This window comes from Calliphora vicina, chromosome 4 (genome assembly GCF_958450345.1).
Source record: "Calliphora vicina chromosome 4, idCalVici1.1, whole genome shotgun sequence".
NCBI lineage: Eukaryota > Metazoa > Arthropoda > Insecta > Diptera > Calliphoridae > Calliphora > Calliphora vicina.
Window position 1 is genome coordinate 65,792,832 of NC_088783.1, and position 23,167 is coordinate 65,815,998.

At 30.6% G+C, this 23,167-nt stretch overlaps 1 protein-coding gene across 1 annotated transcript in view; it reads left to right on the top strand.

Annotated features, from left to right (window-relative positions):
- The window catches only part of LOC135957467 (otoferlin-like), a 171,905-nt gene that overhangs the window by 103,996 nt on the left and 44,742 nt on the right, over nt 1-23,167 (top strand). Inside the window, exon 6 of the mRNA XM_065508216.1 lies at nt 4,794-5,205. Coding sequence (XP_065364288.1) covers nt 4,794-5,205 — 412 coding nt within the window. The remainder of the gene's footprint in view (nt 1-4,793; nt 5,206-23,167) is intronic.

Consider the following 23,167-nt stretch of genomic DNA (forward strand, 5'->3'; position numbering starts at 1 on the left):
AGTTTAAGTTCTGAACGCGGACCTCATTTGCCTACCAGGGCCGCGACCAAGGGTCCTCAAAGTAGGACACCTCGGGTATATTACATTTTTAAAATGATCCTATTTCTCCGTTTGTGTTCCGATTTCAAAAAAATTACACACATAAAATCTTTTCATCGAGTGCTAGAAAAGACCTAGTCGTAGCTATCAATTGTCTCTTATAGCTTAGGAGATATTCGCATTTGAAAATTAAATTTTCAACATTTTTACCCAACCTACTCCAGTTTTTTGATAACAGCGTATCCAAATATTTGCCGATTTTCTCCAGTTTTCCTTCATTGGCCTAACAATATACGTATGTGTCAAATAAGAAAAGAACTGTTTAAAAATAATGACTAAGTCCAAAGTTATATTCATTTGAATTTAAAAAATTTTGAAAAGCCGATTTTTCGCTAATTTTTTGGGAAAAAAGAACTTTTTTCTTTTTAAGTTATCGCAAAAAAATTCTAAAAAGATGTATAAGGAATTTGTACTTTCTGAAAGCTAAGTTTTCATAAAATAATCTGAATGAAAAAAAACTTAAAAATTTTTGTTACCGAGGGGACCAGGTTCATTCAAAAAACACCTATTTTTTATGTAAAATTAAACTTTACGCCAAAAATTCTCAAATCGCATATTCGATATGAAAATATAATAACCGATTTTAGATGGCACAATATGCTTTTAATTATTTTGTAAAGGATTCCGATAAGTCCGACCCTGGTATGGATATTATAGCCAAAAAACTAAAAATTTCCATTTTTGAGATTTTTCAACACTTTTTTGGGAATTGTGGGATTGCTGATAATAAATTTCAAAACTTGTTTTTATTTGTCCATTGTAAATAGAAAATTTTACATAACTGTGAAATTTCATTAAAAACTATTCATAAATAAATATTTTATTTCAAATCGAAAAATTTGTGTCTATGCTAAAAATTCAATAAAAAAATATTTTTTGTCATATTTTTCAATAAAGTATTCCATGAATTTTTAATTTTCAAAAGTTATAAATATTTTTGAAAAATAGACAAATAGCTTCAACGAAATTATATTATATCGCATCATAACATTTTTAATTCAATGCATAAATTTCAAAATAATCAAAAACAAAACCTTCTCATGTAAAATGTGTGTTTTGTCGCTTACGATAATTTGGCGCTAAGGCCTATATGTGATGTCCCGCATTTACATGTAAATCATGGTTTTCAATTCTTCACAATTTTAGGCCGATTTTAATGAAAGTTGCAAAAATTATACCTTAAGGTCTTAGATTTACAATAACAGTGCAAAAATGGAAATTAACCCTTAAGAACACTAGGGGTCAACATGACCCTCAATTTGACTGTGTTTTTAAAAATTGAAGGTCATTTGGTTCAAGGGTTAATTTCCATTTTTGCACTGTTATTGTAAATCTAAAACCTTAAGTTATAATTTTCGCAAACTTTCACTAAAATCGGCACAATAATATATAATATTTCGCTATCATTAATTTTTCCGTCGACCGCACAGTGACGCGTAATTTTTGCTTCAAATTTATGTTGAATCTATGAAACTGCTATGAATAATACATATAATTAAAATGATGTAACACTTGCACACAATTTTTTCCTAGTTACCAAAAGCCATATTTCTAGCCATTTAATTTAAATTTGTTCAATAATGATTGACACAATTTAAAACTTTGTTCACGCTTTTTTTAAATGCTGCTTCAAAACAAAAATTTAAGCACGTCATCACCAGCAGCAACCTTAAAACCCAGTGCCAATGCAAAGAACCCTTTCAAGCCCATAAATTATTTCATTGTACTTAATTTGAAACGAAATGCTGATGTAATATTTCTTACTTATTTCCATGTTTTTTTTGTTTCTTGTGAAATATTCCGCTAAAGAAAAGTATTCAAAAAAAAGCAAAAGTTTAAAAGATAAATCTTTTTGAATTTTATGTCATAATCATTAGTTAATTGTTTGGAAAATTTTAATTTAAATAGAGATGTTATGAAGAAGTAAGACACAGCTCATATACGCTGCTAAATAATTTGAATTTTTTTTGTTAAAAATTAACAAATATGTATGCCGTGCTAAAGAAATTTACAGAGAAAAAGTCTTGGTTGAGATAGCAGAATTTCTTGCTTCTGCCTTCACCGCCGCAATTGTCTACTGTGATTGAAAAATTTGGTTGATGTTACACAAATTCAATTATATAAATCGTAAATCTTTCAGTAAACTGTATTTTTGTTGTTTAAACAGAAAAAATCTGTGCATCAAATCATTCGATTGGCAACAAATTTTGATTTCTGCATGTAGCATTTTTAATAAATAATTTTTATCACAATTTTCTTTATTAAATCTGGTGTAGGATATAACAAAAAGTCTTTTAAGAATCAAGTAATAAGCACACACTTATTTGTGACCTAATTCTTCTTATTAATAAGCTGCCAACATCAAAGCAAATGAATTCTTTGCATTTCATGTTAAATTATTAAAATTATAAATCAAGTAGGCGTAAACATCTAAAATATTTAATTTTAATTAAGTAACTGTATTAAAGTAACACATTTTATTTACAAAACATCAACGCATACTGGGGTCAATCGTTAAAAAAGTGTTAATTGTTTCCTAAGCTACTAGCAAAATAATATACAAACAAATAGTAAAGGAGGAGGCTTTCATATAGTTTAAATGATTTGTACTTAAGTTTAAATTTTTAAATTTTCGTATTAACCTTGAATTTATTTTGATTTTTGCAAACATCTGCGGTAATATTTGTCTTCTTATCTCTAATAAACTTCATTATAATACGTTAAAAACATTTTTGCAATTTCTCAAGCCCTATTTATTCAGCTTTTTTTCGCAAATATATCTGATTTGTAAAAACAACCGACGCTACGTAGGGCCGCCAAAATTAAACAAAAAAAAACAAGTAAGAGAGCTATATTCGGCTGTGCCGAATCTACCCTTCACCAAATTATACTTAAATTTTTTTTTTTTTTTTGAAAAAAAATTTATGACAAAAAAAATTGTTTGATAAAAAAAAAATTCGGGTTAAAAAATATTTTTCCCGATTTTGACCCATTGTAGGTCCAACTTACTATCCAACTTATCTACATCGTTGCAATGGACTTTGAAATATCTATCATTAGATATCCATATTGTCTATATTAATGACTTAGTAATCCAGATATAGATCAAAAATAGGTAAAAAAATCGAGGTTGTCCCGGTTTTTTGCTCATATCTCCGTTATTTATGGACCGATTTTGCTGATTTTAAATAGCAAACTTCTCGAAAGCATGTCTGACAGAATTATTGAAGATTTGGATCCCGAAGATATCTGGGGTCTTCAGAAAATTGATTTCAACAGACAGACGGACATGGCTTAATCGACTCCGATATCTATAAGGATCCAGAATATATATACTTTATAGGGTAGGAAATGAAAAATGTAGAAATTACAAATGGAATGACAAACTTATATATACCATTCTCACGAATGTGAAGGGTTTAAAAAAAAAACAAGTAAGAGAGCTAGATTCGACTGTGCCAAATCTACCCTTCACCAAATTATACTTAAAAATAAAAGTTTTTCAAATTGTCTTTTTTAAATTTTAAAAATTTTTTTTTGGTTTTCCAATTTAGCGAAAAAAAAACATTTGGTGAAAAAAAAAATCGGGTTAAAAAATTTTTAAATTCGAAATTCACCAAATTTTACATCAAAATAAAAATTTTAAATATTTTTAGGTAAACATACATTTTTTCCAAAGTTGTTTTTAAATTTTTTGGAAATTTTTTTTTTTCAAATTGTTTTTTAAATTAATTTTTTTTTAATTTTTAGCGAAAAAAAACTATTGGTGAAAAAAAAAATTGGGTTAAAAATTTGTTTACGGTTTTGTCTATCATTAGATATCCATACTGCCTATATTAATGACTTAGTAATCCAGATATAGGTCGAAATATAGGTAAAAATCGAGGTTGTCCTGGTTTTTTCCTTATATCTCAGCCATTTGTGGACCGATTTTCTTGATTTTGAATATTAACCGAGCTGGAAGAATATGAATAAAATTGTTCAGTCTTTATCTTACTTTGGTGAAGTATATCTAAGATTCGGCACTGACGAATATGTCTCTCTTACTTGGTTATTGTATTATTGGCCTATTTCATAAATTATTGTCATGACATCCATGGAATTAAGAAATTGTTCATCAAATATAATGCCGATTGCTACATAAGTGTTTCTCTGATAATATCCTGTACAAGTTTGAGTACTTATTGTGGTATACTCTTAATAGCTGTAGGGTATGATGTGAACAGGCTTACTTCTCATTATATTCTTCCTTGTAGGCTTTTTTGTATAAATATGATTGATTAAGTATGCAGGAGGGTAAGAATTGTATATTCATACTTAATACTTTATGTTTCGTGGTTAGTTGACATTTAAATAATATATGAGCCAAACATAGACGTTATAATTCGTTTTCTTTTTGTTCAACAATCGTGCACATATTAATTTAATCTTACACAATTGATAAATTTTATGATACAAACAGAGGTATGAAATAAATAAAATAACTAATTATATAATGGATTTAGCTTTTATTTAGATAATCATCAGATATCTTATGTTTATTATAAGGAAATACATTTTACAATACCAGGACAAAAGAAAAATAAAACACCTCAAAGTATGCTACATTTATTAGCCATAACTAAGGAAATTAACTAACTGCATACAAAAAACATGTTGATGCTTATACAAATTGTAACTTAAACTCTTTATAGAATCCAGTGGCAATTTAGCCTGTGGCAGTGGAGCGGCCTCTAGTGGCAGTGAATCGTATGTATCAGCAAAGAAACGACATCTATTGAGACGCGTGATGTCGGCCGCCAATCCAAATGCCACAACCTCATCAGCAGCTGCCACAGCAGCTAATACATTGGCGCTGCATCGCCAACGTGCTGAAATGAAATTCGAGAAATATGGCAAAACACCAACTAGAAAAGGCAGCACCTCCATGACCGTTGGTCTGGTATCGGCGGGAGCATCAAGTGATGCTGCCACACCAGGCGGAAGTCCAGTGGCACCTGTCAAAGAGAAACGTATGACCATCAGAGCTGTACGCAACATAATACGTTTGGGGCGTAGTCGACAGAGTTCACAGACACGTGACAGCAGCACTGAGGATGAGGGCAGGTAAGTTGCCGTGGCAGTAACATAAAAATACTGAATTACATAAAAAATAAAACTTTTTAGCAAATTCAAAGAAATAAAAGACCACAAAATTTATTATAAAATGTTATCGTATTTATATTTGTAGGTTTATTTTACAACGATTGTTAAAAGTATAAAAAACAAACAAACAAAATTGATACTTTATTCATAAACATACATAAATATTTATTGCTATTTCATTTTACTTACTTTGTTTCAAATCAATGGAATTTTTTGGTTGAGAATTTCTTTTCAATTTCAAAAACTTTTTGTTGTAGCTAGTTTTAAACAATAACAAATTTGTTTTTAATGTTGTAGAATTTTAGCAAATTCTTGAAAAATAACAAAACTGCTTTAAGAAACCTCTGCCAAAAATCATAGTTTTCCCAACTTTTAGTAGTGAGTGTTTCATACACATTTGGGGTAAATGAATGGTTTTATGGAAGAAGACAAGAACAAAACTAAGTGTAATAAATTATAGTTTTTTTTGTAATGGTTCCCTCATATTAAATTTTCTTAAGTCGTGATCTTTATGTTCTGCTCATGTTCTATTATAATGGTATTACTATTGCAGCCCTGTCGATCGAAACAAATAGTAGTCTGACGGACACGGTCTGGACTTCCCAACTACTTCTTTCTAAATAGTTTTCAACAAGTATTGCAACATGCGGCCTAGCTTTGTCATAATGGAATATTACGGTTTCATATCTGGCCGCATATTCTGGGCCTTTTTCGGCCAAACGAATCAATTACGTTTGGTATAGATCTGGCCAGATTTCAGCACCTTATAATAGACAGGACACTTTTGGTCCCACCAAATACATACCATTACCTTAGCGCCATGGATATTTGATATTTAGCATATTTTTGTAGACCTTGTCAAGGACTATCTATGTATATTTTAAATTTCAGCTCATTCGGATCATAAATGGCTTTTTGGCGATTTTTTTTTAAATGTGTGACATTGAGGGTCCACTCATTGATCCCCATTCCGAACACCTCAGCCGATTAAATAATACAGCACAATCATACTATTTTAACAAAAAATCGTTGTTTTAGCGTCAAAAAATAGTAAAAACGAAAATTGTTAAGGTACAAACTGATCTTTATGTGCTATTTAGAGTGACTATACACGTTCAGAATTCATTGATATGTTCACAAGAGTTATTCAGATTTACCGTTGCTACAACTTTTCAAAATATTGTTATTGAAAAATTAGGAGTCCCTGGAAGTTATTATAAAAAAAATAAAAAAATAAAATTTCTTCCTATATTTTTTCAACAAAAGTGCACGAAAAAGCAATTTTTTGGAAAAAAATTTTAACGAAATTTATTTGGCGGACTCTTAGCTATATTATTGCCATATAAAGTTAATTAGCTGTTAACCAAAAACTGATGACACCTTTTTTAGAGGCCCCACTGATTTTCAGAAACTTTGGGGGCCCATAAAAAAAATCGGTCACCAAAAATGTACAAACTGAGTATAGGGTTTTAATACCCTTTGGTAGTAGAGTCGAACTTATACTGTCATGATCTTGTGTTTTTCCAAAAGTCTTCATTTGTTGCATGGTGTAATAGATAGAACACTTATGGTCCCACCAAATATAGACCATTAAATTATAGCCTTGTATATTTGACTATGGTGTCGATGCGTCTGGTTGGCCATGCTTCACATACGATCTCTTACTCTTCGGACATTAAGTAATGATTCCGTTCAAAAATTATTTTCTTTTATAGCGTTAAAGCAGCATTTCGGACAAGCAAAATCAGGTCTCTCGGCTTCAGTTCATATGTTGTTCGCAAACAACAACCTTCATGGAGTAATGCCTCCAATTTTCTAGAACTCATGAACTTCCTATAGAAGTCAGAAAATATATCGAGCTAAAAAAATCTGCTTGTTTTTTAACGTCACCTGTAATAAATTCGACTTGTTATACAGTATGCAGAAAAACTTTTTAATAGAGTTTTTAAAAATTTTAAACATTCAGAACTAAATAAATGTTCATCTGATTTAGAATATGTTGAAAGTGACTCTCACAATTTAGAAGCTGAGCTCAGTTTAACATTAAAAGAAGTTTAAAATCCACATAAAAGATCTAATATTGTAACAACTAGCGAATTAAAACAAGATTTTGATTATTTGGAAAAATGTTCAAAAAGTTAAAATAAATGAAATCTTTATACAAGGTGGCGCAAAAGTAAACTTCCGATGTTTTTTTGACAGTAATTAAAAAAAAAGAAAAACTTTGATTCTTCTTGTGGATTATTTTTATTTTGGTCTTTTAGTTTTTTTTACATCAAGTCGAGAATATAATGTCATGTAAATGGCCGCCGCCACAGTTGATTGTCATTTGAGCCATTTTTATGTCATTTTCTGTCACTTTGGCCAAAACTTCCGGCGATAGGTCCTCACATTCTTGACGGATATTGTCTTTAAGAGTTGCAAGAGTCTGAGGCTTGTTGACACAAACACGCGACTTCAAAAAGCCCCACAAAAAGAAGTCTGGAGCGGTCAAATCAGGCGATCTTGCTGGCCAGTGCAAAACGGGAGATTAGGCGCCCGGGAAATGCATCCTTCAGCATATCGGTTGTGGCACGTGCAGTGTGTGCCGTTGCACCGTCCTGTTGGAACCACATGTTTTCCAATCCAAATTCATCAAGTTGCGGCAAAAAGAACTCGTTGATCATTGCTCTGTAGCGCTCACCATTCACAGTAACCGTTTGGCCCGCGACGTCTTCGAAGAAAAAAGATCCGATGCCACCTCCAGCGAAAACAGCACACCATACAGTGACTTTGAGCGGGTGTAATGGCACTTCGTGGGTTACACGCGTATTTTCAGTGCCCCAGAAGCGTAAATTTTGCTTATTTACGTACCCGCTAAGATGGAAATGGGCCTCATCATTCATGATTATTTTTGATGAAAGTCACCGACCGATTATTGGTCAAATAAATAGTCAGCAATATTCCGCGTTCTGGAGCAGTGTAACGTAACATTGTTTATTAACGTGTATTTCGCATGTGTTTACTACACAAATGTCAAAACAGAACTGACATTAGGGGCCAATCGCAAAATTTATAGCATTTTCTGATAGGAGGATTACATTTGCGCCACCTTTTTAATCCCACTTAAACTGAACGTGTTATTTCTGTTTCTTTTTTATTCAAAAATAAATTTAAAGTTGTGTTAAATAAATTAAGGTTGTGTTAAATTAATTTTTAAAAGACTGAACGATTTTTTAATTAGTTTTAATTAAAAAAAACTCGTTAAGCTTAATATATACCTGAATTCATAAATTGACAAAAACCCGGTTATTCGAAAACCGGTTTTATGTATATGTCAAATATTTGATCACTCTAGTTTTGGGCCATAATCAATTAAATTATTATAAACTAAAGCATACTTTTATGCAGTTTTAAAAAATGTATTTCTAAATTTATTTTGGATTTTTTAGAGTTTTTTGCAATTTTGATCTTGAAGATGAAGTTTTTTTGATTTTATATATCCCTATGACAAGGGCTACAACTTTGCCGCAGAGAGTAAATCAAAATTCCGAACTGTTCGCAAGATATGAGCCTGAGAAAATTATTACTTCTTTGGGGGCCCATAAAAAAATACATGACTTTGGGCAAAAGTGGGAGACACGGGTTTTTTTAGTCTTTTATCGCGTACTGGTGTCCGTATATGGTTATATTTCCATGACTTTAAAAATTACACACACTGTAACTAATTAAGAATATATACCCTTTAAAATTACATAAAAGTTATTAAAGACAATAACCGCTTTCAAAATGTAAATTCCCAATTTTTAAGCTATACACCCAATACATAAATTATTTGTTGTTCTTTTGTTTCTCTTCCCAGCCCTAAGTAAAATAATAAACATAAATTTGTCTTGGAATATTTAGTTTCGTTTAAACAAAATAGTTTCTAACTACTCAATGGGTATAAACAATGCTTTCACAAGTAGAAAATATTCTATTCAAGGGAAACGCTTAGAAATTGTTATAAATTTAAGATTCCATTGCATTTTGTTTCATTGTTCTGTGTAAAAAGAAACCAAGACAAATATTTTGCAAATGTTTCTATATTATTAAGTTGTAAACTAAAAGACAAGGAATGCCGCTTGAAAAGAGAAATATACAAGAAAATTCAAAACTTAATTAAATAGACGAACAAAGAGACTAAAACTTATAATAAAATGTATTAAAGTGATTTTTACCAAGAGATTCAAGGCACGTTTTCCAAGGAAACTAACTAGTTTACCTCAATAAATGTCTAAATAAATTTTAAATATTTCTAAACACACATAATATAAAAGCGTGATAAAATTTATCTCATATACATATTAATTGTGTCTAATTGATTTTATTACACCCAAAGTTTTGTAAACAAATTAAAAATTGAGACTTCTCTTCTACCCGCAAATAATATTGATTTACATTTTTGCTTTAACACCACGTGTGCGGGTATCAAAAGTTTAAATTTTAATTACGGAAACCACATAAAAACTTTAGCGACATACGAGCTAAAGTAGGGGATGCCACTGATGATATTTGATACATATTTAAAAGGGTAATTCAACACTCAAGAAAAACACTTCATTAAATTAATTAATATTGCACTGATTTAAAAATGTTTGTAAGGTTTTGAATACAACAAGACAAAAACCAAAAGAAATTAGTCAAATTCTAATTCATGAGACTGTGTTTTGATATTGCTTCACCTATAGTGTGAAATGGGAGTGATTTTGTTAAATTTATATCTCTTTGATATTTTTCTTTCATTCCATTCTATGTATTTATTCTATGATCAGTAGTCTCAATGTAAGACGCTAGTGCGAGTATAGCCTAAGTATAAGATAGTAGTATGAGTATTAATAAGAAGTCTCAGTCATAGACAAATATACGAGTATATAGAGCGGAAACTCTGCTGTCAAAGGTTAATTGATCCTTGTGTCCATTGATCGTTCCCTTTGTGGTAACTGCGGAGAAAATAGAAACAAAAAGAAAAGAGAAAGAAAAGTAGATGAAGATTTAAATCTATGGATTGAATAAGAGTGAAGTATGCAAGAGAAAAGTATAAGTACACAGAGAAAAGAGATTCGTGATAGCAACCGAATTTGTTGCCAATCGAATGATTCTATCTTACTGACCGAATTTTAGAGTTGTGACTACAATATTTTGTAAGGGGTAACTAAAGTTTGGTTGCCTCAACTGAAATTCTTCTTTATCAACTGACATTCTGTTGTTAGAACTCAAAAATTCTATGTGTGCAACAGAATCATTCGATTGGCAACAAATTCGGTTGCTATCACGAATCTATTTTCTCTGTGTAGAATTTGGAGGAGTAAGACGAGAAGAATTTGAGAACTCATGGAACTCAACTAACGCATACCATCATGGGACAGTTGCTGGGTCACTATGAGGTGCAATTTGAATGTTCGGTCTTATCAACCAACTGCTTTCCCTAATAAAAGGAAAGCAGATAACCCGGAGATATTACTAAAGGATCACTCATCTAAAAGACTGGCACGTAGATCGAACTGTGCCGGTCTATTGCAAAAGAAGTGTTGGCTCCTCATTCTGACTACTTCTGCAAATGTCATGATGAGGCAGCCCAAGTCCGAAAGTATAATGCCCGGTGATCATCGCCACCATATTTCTAAGTCGTATTCGCTCTAAGCGAAGTAGATACGACGTGCGTTTACAGTTCATCGCAGGCCATATCACCTTGTTTATATTTATCCGTTACTTACAAGTCGACAACGAAATTTCACAAAGGAAGTCTATTTCTTCATCTTCCGACATCGAAGCTTCTATTCCCGCCAAGTTATCAGCAATACAATTGCCTTCGTTAACCCTGTGTCCACGTACCCAAGTGAGTGCAACTGTCGAATGTCTCGCCATCTCATTTAAAGATGTTTGGCATTCCTGGACTATACTTGATGTTGTATAAACACCTATCAGGGATTTGATTGTAGCTTTACTGTCAATATATACATGAATATCTCTACCAAATACCCTGTAATATCTGAGCCAGTTGGCCACTCTCTTAATGGCCGATACCTCGGCCTAAAGAATACTGCATCCATTTGAGAGTCTAAATGACATTTATATCCCAAATTCAGGAATGTAAATACCACCGCCCACTCTATACCCCTTTCTGGACCCATTCGTATAGATGGATAGCCTCATTGAGTCAAGGAAGAGACCATCAACAGGGTTTATACTGGATGAGATTGAGAAACCGAAGTTCCTCAGGGAGAAAGGCGGTGCAGTAAAGACCTAACTCAGTTGTCAAAAATCTAACTGGCGAAAATGTATTAGTAAAAAAAAAAACTATATGAAAACATTAACAACATTCGTATGTGTAATTTTTATGCCCTACACCAGCATAGTGGGGAGGGTATAACGCGTTTAAGCAGATGTTTGTAATATTAGTCTAACACCCACCTGAAAGTATACCGATCGACTTAGAATCACTTTCCGATATCCGTCCGTCTGGCTGGCTGTCCATGTAAACCTTGTGCGCAGAGTACAGGTCGCAATTTTGAAGATATTTCGATCAAATTTGGTACATATTATTTTTTCGGCTCAAGGTCCAAGCCTGTTGAAACTGGCTGAAATCGGTCCATTATTTCAAATAGCCCCCATACAAATATCCTCCCGAAATTGAACTTTATCGGTCATAAATGTTTAATTTATATATGTATCTCCACAAATTCCGCTCCAAATAAGTTTTCTATACACAAAATTCATGTCACCAAATTTTGTTACGATCGGTCAATAATTAGTCATAGCTCTTTAACGTGCATAAATCGCTTGGTATACACACAAAATTCCACATAGTTAACTTTTATATAGACATAAATCACACGACCTTATTTCATGGTGATCGGTCCATAATTGGTCATAGCCCCCATATAAGGCACACTTCCGAAAATCACTCAAAAAGATAAATTATTGAAATTTTAGAAAAATGTTTTTATTTTACTTAGTGTAGGGTATTATATGGTCGGGCTTGACCGATCATACTTTCTTACTTGTTTTTTTCTGAAATCTGAGTATAAGAAGGTTGGAGTATTTATTATTCTATTTAACAGAAAATAAAATTCTGACTAAATCAAATACTTCTTGTCTTCTTTATCCTTTTTACAAAATCCGTACATACTACACAGCCATTTTTTTATTCATCTTTTCAATGCATAACAAAACAACTTGTTTTGCAAATGCATACATTTCGATGTCATACTCAATTGGGCATAAATGCTTCTTTCTCTTGCTTCCTTCTCCTTTGAATAGTCAATTCAAATTTTTTTCAAAATCCCTAGCCACATAAGATGCCCGTTAAAATTATAAGGTTACATAATTTTCGTTTTTCCAAATATACAAAGAGCATTGATTGGTATTATTGTATAAAATAGTTGTTTACCTCACACAGAAAAAATTATATTTCAATTCAAACATTTATCCCATATTGAACTGGTTTCAATTATTTCATAATTAAATCAAGTATTGATTTGCTCAAAAACAAAATTTCTTGATATTTTCTATTGAATTTTGAGTTTGATTATTTTGACAATTGAATATACAATTTTCGTTATTGGTTGAATTTCAAATACAAAAATTATTGAATAGATAATTTTCGTAATTGAAATTCAAAAAATAACAAAAATGTGTTTTCAATTACGAAAATTATCTATTCAATAATTTTTGTATTTGAAATTCAACCAATAACGAAAATTGTATATTCAACCAATAACGAAAATTGTATATTCTATTGTCAAAATAATCAAATTCAAAACTCAAAATTCAATAGAAAATATCAAGAAATTTTGTTTTTGAGCAAATGAATACTTGATTTAATTATGGAATAATTGAAACCAGTTCAATATGTGACAAATATTTGAATTGAAACGGTTTAAGAAATAGTTTTTTCTGTGTGAATAGGGTCTAGAATGAATAATTTAGAGTGCCAGGAGTGCTCTCAGATTTTTTGGACAAATAGTTTATTTTACAGCAAGACAACCTTATAATACCTATTTCCTGATCAACTAAGACCTGATTTGTGCAACATGGAAGGCCTTTTATGGAATCCCGGCACATTCGCCAGATCTTAATGATATGGAAATACGTTCTCAAAACCATAAGCATAATTCAGTTGAAGAGATGAAAATGACAATTTTGAATGGTTCATAAATTCTATACTTAATAGCATTTCTAAACAATGAATAAACATGTTTAATGAATCATTTGAAAAAAAATCAATATACGTTGTTTTATTGGAATAATATGTAAGCAAATGAGCATAAAGGATTCTCATCTGAACAACATTTGACCAACAAGTATTTTAGCCAATAGTACCAATCAATGCTATTTGTAGTTTTGGATAAAAAGAACGAAAAGTATGTGATCTTATCATGTTGACGGGCACTTTAGTCCCACACACACAAAACAAATCAACACTTATACTCAGCGCTAAATTTGTTAGACGTCTTTTTTACATCCACATTCGCAAACATTTGCATTCATATGGAGTTGACATTCACAGCAGTTTTACAAGTAGACAATGTATAACTTATAGACAGTAATTGTCAATAATGTCTGATCATTTGGCTGACTCCAACTTTACAGATTTTGGGTCATTAGACATGAGTGTATTCTTTGCAGTGCACAAAAAAGTCAATTGGTTACCTTATACATTCCAGGTAATCTGGAGCGAAGTTAATTGTCACATAAGTGTCTCTAAGTAATATAAAGTGTAGTCACTTTAAAAGTTTATTTTACTCTGAACTTCAGAAAGTAGTTATTTTACCCAACAGAAATGATCTATTAGAGAGTATTCTTAGGAAGATTTATTTACAATCAATCAGTTATTGGACTGCCTAGGGGATGTCTTCTTAACTGCCTATTGGAGGTTAATTAGCTTCCGCTTAGCAAAAATAACTAGTTAACCACTTTTGTAACTAGAAATGTAATTGACTCTATGTAACTGCTATGTGAATCTAGCGTGTTGATTACTTTGGACTAGCCATTAGACAGTCTATTTGTATTCTATGTAGGATCAATTAACACCCTGCTTAGGACACGCACATGTTAAAATATCTAGTCACGTAACTATTTACTTATGAACCTAGTTGTAAAATTACTTGTTCAGGACAGTCACTCAGAACTGCTAGGTTTTAATAAATCCACATGCATACATTTGTATTTGTAGCTGACCATAAAAATAGATTGTAATTTCATGGAAATATAGACATGAATAGATATGGTAAGTAAGTGTTTTAGCGCCAGTTTCTATGTATATTTGTGTTATTCAAAAGTATCCTAATAAAAGATACAAATCACATTTATTTTAGTGCAAATACTGATTGCAGCTGTTGCATCAGCTAAATAATAATATAAATTTATCCCTTTAATTGGGTCAATGTTGTAGGTTAGTTATTTTTATAAAAGAAGACCTATTTATAATGGGGTTTTGTATAGGGTATGGTCGTATTGAATACAACCTTTAATTTTTAAAGGTTAGTTCGATGCCATTTAATTAGAGAATTTGCAAATATGTTTTGAAAGGGAATGTTAATCTAATATTTCAATACACTGCAAAAATGCATTTTTAACTCATGTACCACAGAGCACTGCATATTCAGTTTTTCTTATAGTGATCGTTAGACCTTTTTAAATTTTTACTTCGTATGGGAGGTGCCACGCCCATTGTACCTATATAGGTCAATTGTAAATCTAAACCATCCAATGACCCACTCAAACACACACACACAATTTTATTGAAATCGGCTCAGCCGTTAAGGAGGAGTTCAGTTACTTACACATGTAAAGAAGAATTATATATAAAGAAGATATTTAATTATTCAACTATGTCGTTATGAATGCAGAAAAAAATTGTACTACATGGTTACGACAACTATACTATATATTTCTTCAAGAATCTATGAATCTCTATGGATCAGCAATATTAGTCTTGTGAACTCACAAAATTAACTTTCCTTTTTCTTTAAACTAATCTAAAAATCACATCATATGGGTTTGAATAACCCAACATTAACTGATAAAGCTGCTAACATTAACACTGAAGCTGCTAAAATATCCAGAAATAGAACATTTTAGTCTTGTCCGTTAGGATAATTCATGAAACTACTAGAAGATGGCACTGTATTTTATTAATTTAATTTTTTAGAATAAATAAAGTATAAAGCTAATTTCTCTATTATTTTATGTGTCTAAGTGGTTCTTCGACCAATATTTCGATATATTACAAACGGAATGGCAAACTTAATATTTTTAGCTATTGGGTATAAGAAGGAGGGACACAGCAGACCTAATCTAGAAGGAAGAATGCCAATTTAACCAAAACAACCATGAATACAAAATTTTTTCGTCCGGCACTGGCTGGACTAATTAAATAATAATTATTAGATATAAGATTTGAACCACTTATTGTTAGTTCATTAAATAATGAAGATACAATAAATAAATGATGAAAAAAAAAATTGGGTATAAAAATTGCATATAGTTAGTTTTAAACAGAAATTAAAAAATAATAAATATCTGTAAATGTGTAAAATTTGTATTAAAGAAATCACTGAGCTCTTATCATACAATTATTCTATAAACTCGTGCCCTTGTAATTGATGTACGCTGAATCCAGTGTAACTCTCAATTTTTATAAAATTTCAAAAGAAAAAACCTAAGAATTTTATTTACATGCATATATATTTTTCACACACGAAAGCGTATGATTAACATGTGCTAATTATAACAAGTATACTCTGGTTGTCTCACATTGCGCAGTGGGGCAGAATCAAAATTTGTTGTAAATAAATCTGGCATTTCTAAAAAGCTGGTCCGATCGGGATAAAATTGGTGGTGGGCATAAACAAGGAGTATTCAAATTTAAGTTACTAAAATGGCATCCATAAATGCTTTAGGGGCGGCACTATGGAGACTCAAACTAGGGTACCTTGGACATGTAAAATTTTTCAAAGATTTTTATATTTTTGGAAATCGCTCGGATAGGTCTTGAAAAAATATGCTTGCAGCTGTTATTTATCTCTTAATATTTCTGAGTTATAGGCATTTCCAAATTTTTTAAAAATATAGGGCGATTTTTTTTTGTTAGTTAAACAATTCAAAAAATTAATAGTTATCTTCTCGGAGAACATTTTGGTATAAAAATCATGTCTTATTTTTAGTACATAAGCTCTTCGGAATTTTACTTATTTTTTATCAAAATTTCAAATGTGGTCCACATGTTCTGAAATCCCAAAGCTGGGATCAGAAAACGGAAAGCAGCCTTGGAAACCTTGATGTGTTCCCTATTTATACTCAAAGTATTTTCCCAGCTTTGAAGGAAATGTGCACGCTGTGGGCAAAATTGTAAAAAATAAAATTTTTGGGATTTTCACTCAAATTTTTAGAAATTTCGGGATTCCCTTCGAACTTTTGACAAGTTTTTTTTACATTTTGTTATTAAGAATGACAAATTTAAAGAACGTTGAATATTTCATTGAGCTTTATTAATAAATAAAGATTTTATTACATATTTGTATCAAAATTTTCATAGGATTGCAACTATTAGAAACACATATATTCCGAACCATTTTTTGTTTCTGTTTTGACAAGTTAATTTTTGGTCTTACATTTGTAGGTTCCATTTTAATAACATAAACTCGAATACTTCTTGGCTACGCCAACGATAAATTTAATCTCGATCGGGCCAGCCAGTATTTTATATAAATAATTTTCAGTGTAACAGTATTTCTATAGATTTCAATACAAGATTACCATCCCTGATAAACAACCATGTAACATATGAATTTTCTCCCAACTTGAACAGGTTTTGTTTACATTTTCTCTCATTTCATTTCTAACGTTTACTCATTATTGTTGTTGTTTAACAACATGTTTTTCATAATCAAAACAAACCCTAAAAACAACACACCACCTGTTATCACAATTTTAATCATGTTTAAACAATTATTGAGGGGAAGAGAGAATGTAACCACAACAACATTGAAAAAAATACTCATGAAGGATTTGTTTTTGTTGTGTCTACAACAGTGATGCTAAAAAAAATGTAACTTATACACATGTTTGTGTAAAATAAACAATTACATTATTTTATTATGATATCTAAAAAAAGCCTGAATAAATTATAAAACAGTTAAACAAAGAATACATTGAATTTTAGTAAAACTTTAAGAATTGTTTAAGAAACATTTAAAAAAAAATACCCTGCTGAAAACATACTTGAAATGTTTATTTATTTATAATAAGTAAAGTAAACATTAAAATGTCCGTTTTCTGTATTAATTTCAGACATAAGGACATTAAAGTAAACATTTACATAAAAATCAAAGACTATTTTGGTATATATTTGCAATGTTAACGCCTTTAGGCAAATTTGTATTTAGCTTTGATATTTTGTGTGACATTTGTTTATTTAAATACATGAATGAACATGATTTTTATCATAATTGAACACAGAATTGATAGTTTGGTTAATCAAGCCCTAGTTTAGTTAACCAAACCAATTGGTTAAACTACAGTGAAAACTGTAGTCAGACAGTGACAGTTATTTCAGTTTAGTTTTTAGGTTAGAGCGACTGTAAAAAATCTATATCAATACAAATGTTTTAAAAAACGTAATAAAAATAAACCCAGTTTTTATTGACCTCCTGAATATTTTTCTCGAAATAATCAAATTCATAAGAACTATAAAATTTTAGCTACATTTTTAAATACATACATATTTGCTTACCTAGAATTTTTTTTCTTCAATTTTCCACAAATTTGTAATTACACGTTTGTTTTTTCTAGATTTTTTTTTTTTCAAATTTGCTATAAATATTCGTTTAAATAACAAACTTTTTTCCTTCATAGAAAATAATAACCTTTTTTAATATTTTCCTAGAATTTAAAGCGCCTAAAAAATGTACAAGGTTTTTTTTCATGTAAGAATTGAAATCATAACATTTCTGGGAATTATTGTGGAGAAATACAAATCAGATGTGCAAATAAATCAAACCTAAACATATGTAACACTAGGATACACCATAAATATGCTGGGGTTTTCATATAGCAATTCTGGTTTATTGGAGTTTATAGAGTTCCGAAATACTCACAGCTTTTCTCGATCACTTTGTTTAGTACACTTTTTATTAGCAAATGTTATGAAATAAAGATACAATGTTTCCTTTAAAAGTAATATGTTTTACCTTTCAATCGTAACTCTGCCATTTTCCAATCGATTTTTATACCCTACACCACCATAGTGGGGAGGGTATAATGCGTTTGTGCAGATGTTTGGAACGCCCAAAAATATTAGTCTAACCTTAAAGTATACCGATCCACTTAGAATCACTTTCTGAGTCGATTAAACGATGCCCGTCCGTCCGTCTGGCTGGTTGGCTGTCCATGTAAACTTTGTGCGCAGAGTACAGGTCGCAATTTTGAAGATATTTCGCTCAAATTCCGTACATATTATTTTTTCGGCCCAAGGACCAAGCCTATTGAAACTGGCTGAAATCGGTCCATTATTTCACCTAGCCCCCATACAAATGTCCTTCCGAAATTGGACTTTATCGGTCATAAATGTTTAATTTATAAATGTATCTCCACAAATTGCGCTCCAAATAAGTTTTATTTATACACAATTCATGTCACCAAATTTTGTAACGATCGGTCCATAATTAGTCATAGCTCCCATATAGACCCGCTTCCGAAAATCACTTTAACATGCATAAATCGCTTAAAAATGTTGGTATACTCACAAAATTCAACATAGTAAACTTTCACACGACCTAATTTCATGGTGATCGGTCCATAATTGGTCATAGCCCCCATATAAGGCATACTTCCTAAAATCACTCAAAAATACAAATTATTGAAATTTTAAAAGAAAAATGTTTTTACTCTTTTACTTAGTGTAGGGTATTATATGGTCGGGCTTGACCGACCATACTTTCTTACTAGTTTTCAATTGTTTCGGATGTAGAGACTTCAACTTGTCGTCCAGAACGTTCTGCATCTTCCGTGCTTTTTTGTTCACTTTTGTATTATTCTGTAATGTAAACAATCAGATTTTGCAATTAAACTCAATTTTTTATCCCTTCCATAAAATAATATTTGTCGAGGTCATTAAAATAGGTATATTTTGTGAGATGATTTCATCGTTAGAGTTAAACCTTTTTCACTCGGGTCTAAATCCGGAGAATCGGTCGGAATATAGAGCATTTCGTAGCCTAATTCATGGATTTTTGCACATTCATGGCCAACAGCATATCTTGATATTTTTTTTCAATTGTTTCGGATGCAGAGACTTCAACTTGTCGTCCAGAACGTTCTGCATCTTCCGTGCTTTTTTATTCACTTTTGTATTATTCTGTAATGTAAACAATCAGATTTTACAATTAAATTCAATTTTGAATTTACTTTAAAACAAACATACATATTTCCTGATATTTATAATATTCTGCAAAGCAGAATATAAACAAAACAGTATAAAAAATTGACTGAAACACGTGTATGTCTTTTACTTTTCCATACAATTGAAATACAATCGTGTTGAGCTCACACATTTCTTTCTTAGGTTAAAGACAACAGCACGAGTTTTTGAAATTATATATGAAAACAGTAGGAGAATTAAACATAAATATGTAAATTTAATATTTCTTGCATATTCATTAAGGTGGTTCCGTTTGTATGGAGGAAAAATAAGGTGTCGATATTCCCAACTAAAGTGAAAGTTTAGTTTGTTTAAGCAGACCATTTCCCAAATTTGTACTCATTTGAATTTTGAAAAAAATTTTGAAAAAAATTTTGAAAAAAAAACCTTGAAGTTTATAAAGTAATAATTTAAACAATGACTATAAATAATTCTATGTCATAATTCTATTGGATGGAGGAAAAATAAGGTGTCGATGTTCCCAACTAAAGTGAAAGTTTAGTTTGTTTAAGCAGACCATTTCCCAAATTTGTAATCATTTAAATTTGAAAAAAAATCATAATGTTTATAAAGTACTAATTTAAACAATGACTTTAAATAATTCTATGTCAAAATTCAAATTTTTTTTGGCAAAAACTTGTAACAGTTCGAAGATTTTTGGACTTACACGAAAATTTAAGATGTTGCCAATTGATATGCTCTCCAAATACTCAACCCAGGACAAACATTTAGAGAAAAGATATCTTAGAATGAATTAAATTTTTATTTTATTTGGGAATAGCAGTTGTGGTATTTGGGGCCACCCTAATTTATATATATTAATTATTCATAAGACAACCATCTGTTGTTAGTTGTTTCAGCGTTATCTATCACAATCTCTTCGTTATTCGCCTGAATACTTGTATTTATTTTTTAAATGAAATATATTCCTAAATGTAATCTATTTACTCTCTGGATAATTGAAACTCTCTAAACTGAAAAGGCTCTAGTAACTGTATAATGCTACTGATACCAATTACTTAAACTTAAAGACATATTTTCAAGATTAAAATGTATGTTAACAATGTTTTACTGTAATAAGTGTAACAAGGGATTTTTGGAAATTTGAAGATTTAGGGGGTAAAACAGGGTGTTCTCTAAACTTATATAGACAAAATATAAATTTCATCATTATTTACTTAAAAATCAGCAGATTAGTGTTTGATAGTTTTTGGAAATTCGAAACTTTTAGGGAAGAAAACCAGTAAATTTGGTACTATTTTTCCAGCCCATATTTATTTAAACCAATAAATATAGAAGTAAATTTCAAATCGTATTCTATACTTATAAAAAAATTAACAAACAGAATTTTGGTACTTTGAAAATTCGACAAATTAAGGGATACAAATTTAATTTAATTTTGGTACTATTTTTAAAATTTTATTATGACCTACGATTTATTTAAATAAAATTTGTATCATTTAAACGGTAAAAATTTTTATCATTCAAATTTGGTACAAAAGGGGTAAAAACGGGAAAACACCTTTTATTTAGAAGTAGTGTTCTACGAAAACGTTCTGGAAAATACGTTCTGGAAAATATTCCCTTTAAATAAACCGGATACTTTTGATTGCAAATAAAAGCCGTTTAGTAGTTTAAAAATTGTAAGAACTCTTTTTTTATTTAAAATGTACAACAACAGAATTAAATAGTCACTCAATGTTTTTTTATAAACGTTTATAAAGTCGCAGAAATACAGACACACTTTATAATGTACACGAATTCACTTGAAAAACACAGCATTCAGTTGATGTTTATTCGACAAGCGTCTCTGATAAACTCACTAACGACTGCAACCTCTGCCACTATTTGTAACACTGCCATCTGCACTCTAGATTTCTCTTTAACTATCAAAGCTCGAATATTCTAGATCTTACTAATATATACGCCATCTGTGGTGTACTTTCTACAATGTTCTTTAACTGAATATTCGAATTCGAATATACGGTCGCAGCAAACAGCGTTGCCAACTTACGATGAATGGTCAACTGAAAGCTTTTATTCAATGTTTATAATGCCCACAGATATGTTAAAGTTTGGGCACTGCTATTTGAAAGCATTATGCAACTTTAAATCAGCCGTTAAAGTCGTTATATTTGAATTCAAGTACAATTTCGTAACAATATTTTATTATGACCTATGATTTACTTAAATAAAATTTGTAACATTTAAATTGTAAACATTTTTATCATTTTATCAAAAATATACCAAACAGGTGGTAAAAACTGGAAAACACCTTTTATTTAGAAGTTGAGTTCTATATTTTTTATATGAGTTCAGTATTTTTTTCTTAAATAACACCATTTCTAAATGGCTGGTCCGATCAGCATACAATTTGACGAGGGCATAGCAAAGGAGTATTCGACTTTAAGTAATTAAAATGGGCCCTACGAATTCTCCAGGGGTGGCGCTATGGGAGCTCAAAGTAGGGTACCTCCGACATGTAATATTTTTATAAACGTGTTATTTTTTTGTTTCCCATCCGATTTCAAAGATTTTGTGCAAGTGCAATATTTCTGAAGTACGAAGTTTTAAAGTGACATACTTTTAAAGCTAAATGAGATATTCACTTGAAAATTAACTTATCTAAACAAAAAATTTAGTTTTTCTGAAGAAGCGAAATACGGAATTAATTCCACTTTCAATCGGAATGGAATTTCGTGACAGGCCTGATAGTTGCCAAAAAATGTTTCCATTGTATTGGCAATCAATGTAATTACAATGTGATCTATTTATTATGAAGGATCAGAATGTCTATTTAGTAAATAGATAGATAGTTGTTGATTTTTACTATCCCGTTCTCAATCATATTAATTTTGTCATTATACCCTTCACCATGAGTGGCAAGGGTATATATAAGATTGTCATTCCGTTTGTTATTTATACATTTTTCATTTGCGACCCCATAAAGTATATATGTATACTCTGGATCGTTGTAGATAGCGGCGTCGATATAGCCATGTCCGTATGTCCGTCTGTGTGTTGAAATCAGCTTTCCGAAGCCCCCAAATAACTTACATATGTACACGATTCATACATCAATATCTCCGAAATTCTTCCGGCTCGATTGTTATTTAAAATCGAGAAAATCGGTCCACAAATGGCTGAGATATAAGGAAAAACCAACTTCGATTTTTTACCTATTTTTGATTTATATATATCTGGATTACTAAGTCATTAATATAGACAATATGGATATCTAATGATAGATATTTCAAAGTCCATTGCAACGATGTAGATAACTTGGACCTACAATGGGTCAAAATCGGGAAAAATATTTTTTAACCCGAATTTTTTTTTCATCAAAAAATTTTTTTGTCATAAATTTTTTTTCCAAAAAAAAAATTATAAACTAAAAAAAAAAAAATAAAAAAAATTTTGAAAAAACTTTTTTTTTTAAAAAATAAAAAAAAATTCTAAAAAATTTTGAAAAACAATTAA